At 38.6% G+C, this 1701-nt stretch overlaps 1 protein-coding gene across 1 annotated transcript; it reads right to left on the minus strand.

Annotated features, from left to right (window-relative positions):
* Positions 1-321: 321 nt before the first annotated feature.
* LOC133782462 (uncharacterized) lies at positions 322-1415 on the minus strand. Its single transcript, XM_062221780.1, has one exon. It carries the CDS (start codon positions 1413-1415, stop codon positions 936-938), a length of 480 nt encoding a protein of 159 aa, XP_062077764.1. The 3' UTR covers positions 322-935.
* Positions 1416-1701: the final 286 nt, after the last annotated feature.

Raw genomic sequence — 1701 nt, forward strand, 5'->3', positions numbered from 1 at the left:
AAGATTGGAAGGGTAAAGAGCAAACAAAACATGCCCAACATCATGTAATGTGCCCATATACCACACCAACCTTTTTCTCTGTAGCAATTCAAGATTTGACAGTTTAATAAGAATGGAAATAAAAAAGACTCGTGTGTCTCTTCTCAAACCACAATATTTAGGTTTTGATTCAGCATTAAAAAGGGAGAAAAGTGTCACAATTTGCATACAGTGGTACGAAGAAATGTTTAATCTAGACACCAGTGAATGAAACGAAAGTCGTTAAAGGAAAGAAGGTAGAGTAGTTAAGCAACTTAAATGTCATACGTTAAAGCACACGAGTACTGTGAACTATATCACCATCCAATCTTTCATTAAGGCAAAAAGACTAAAGTCGTTCACTTTAAGATAAACAACATATGGTAAAGAATTCATGTGAGAGAAACACACCAAAGACTACGCAACAAAATGTCCCAATCTAAAAGCAACTTCCACACCAACAGAAAACCCAAAACCACCTCTCTTCATCAAAAAGCCTCCTTTAACTCCTCATCCTCCTATCCAAGCAAGCAAAAAATGCATAAACCAAACACGGTTCTCACAACTGATGCTGAGAAAATGGCTTCCTACAATCCTGTGGAAATAGGCACCAGAGGAACTGTTGGTTCCCTTGTGATGAAGGAAATTGAGTACTTCAGCCAACTCGAACTGAGCAGCCACTGTAACTTGGAGAAGCCTCGTTCACAGGTTACAGATACAGCATCCTCTAGTAGTATTCATTCTTCAAAACCAACAGTTGGATCTGTCTCATCAACCCAAAAGAAGAAAAAGAAAGGAGGCAGCAAACTACTACCAAGCATGTGTTCTATGGTGGAAGTGTCAGACAAAAATCGGCCAGTTGGGATTTCAGGTTTCAGCTACACGAACCTGAAAACAGATGTGAAGAATTTGCAGGCTTAGATAATGCTATCTGAGAGCTTTGAGAAGCCTAGCTTCCTCAACCTGCTTGTTATGGGGCTTTTCCAAGCTCCATCAGAGTTTCCACACCTTATGTCTACAACTTCAACAATGTTAGATCCTTTCTTTTCAGTTTTCTCTCTACTCGGAGTTCTATCTAAAACTATATTATCAGAATTAAGCATTGGGATTCTATGTGTTTTTTTAGAATACCCCTTTGTTTTCCTGGAAAATTCCGGACTTTTCGTGTAGTTCCCGAGTCCACCACTGCTGCTGGCTTCATCAGAGGATTTCTTTGGTTTAAGTCTTCTTGGAATAACAGGATCAGTTTGAGGTTTGCTAATGAAAGATGATGAAGGTTTTTGAGATGCAGTATTCATGGACTGCAATTCCCTTGTCATCAAGGAACTGATTGTGCCAGTGGTCCCAACCCTGATGGATCCTCCACCACCTTTGATAGCTTCCAGTGACTGAACCATGTTTCTTTTGTCCTTAATCCAACTATCCTATATAGCAAGGAATATTTCTACTCACACTAACCACTTGTTGAAAAGGAAAGTTTTAATCACCTCCGTTCAAGAGCCTGAAATAGCAACACCACCGGCCAATGCTTTTAGATGATCATATATGACAAAGGTATATCTATCTGTAAATCAAGTTATGTAATTTTTTTTAAAGATTGAGAATAGAGCTTTATAGATCAAACTCATGCAAGTATAAAGCTGTGGTATATTGTCATTACATAGAAATTGATTAAGGGGTTCT

This window comes from Humulus lupulus, chromosome 6 (genome assembly GCF_963169125.1).
Source record: "Humulus lupulus chromosome 6, drHumLupu1.1, whole genome shotgun sequence".
NCBI lineage: Eukaryota > Viridiplantae > Streptophyta > Magnoliopsida > Rosales > Cannabaceae > Humulus > Humulus lupulus.

What these genes read in the sequence shown, in the direction of transcription:
- LOC133782462 (XM_062221780.1), bottom strand. Translation starts at nt 1,415, where the DNA reads ATGGTTCAGTCACTGGAAGCTATCAAAGGTGGTGGAGGATCCATCAGG.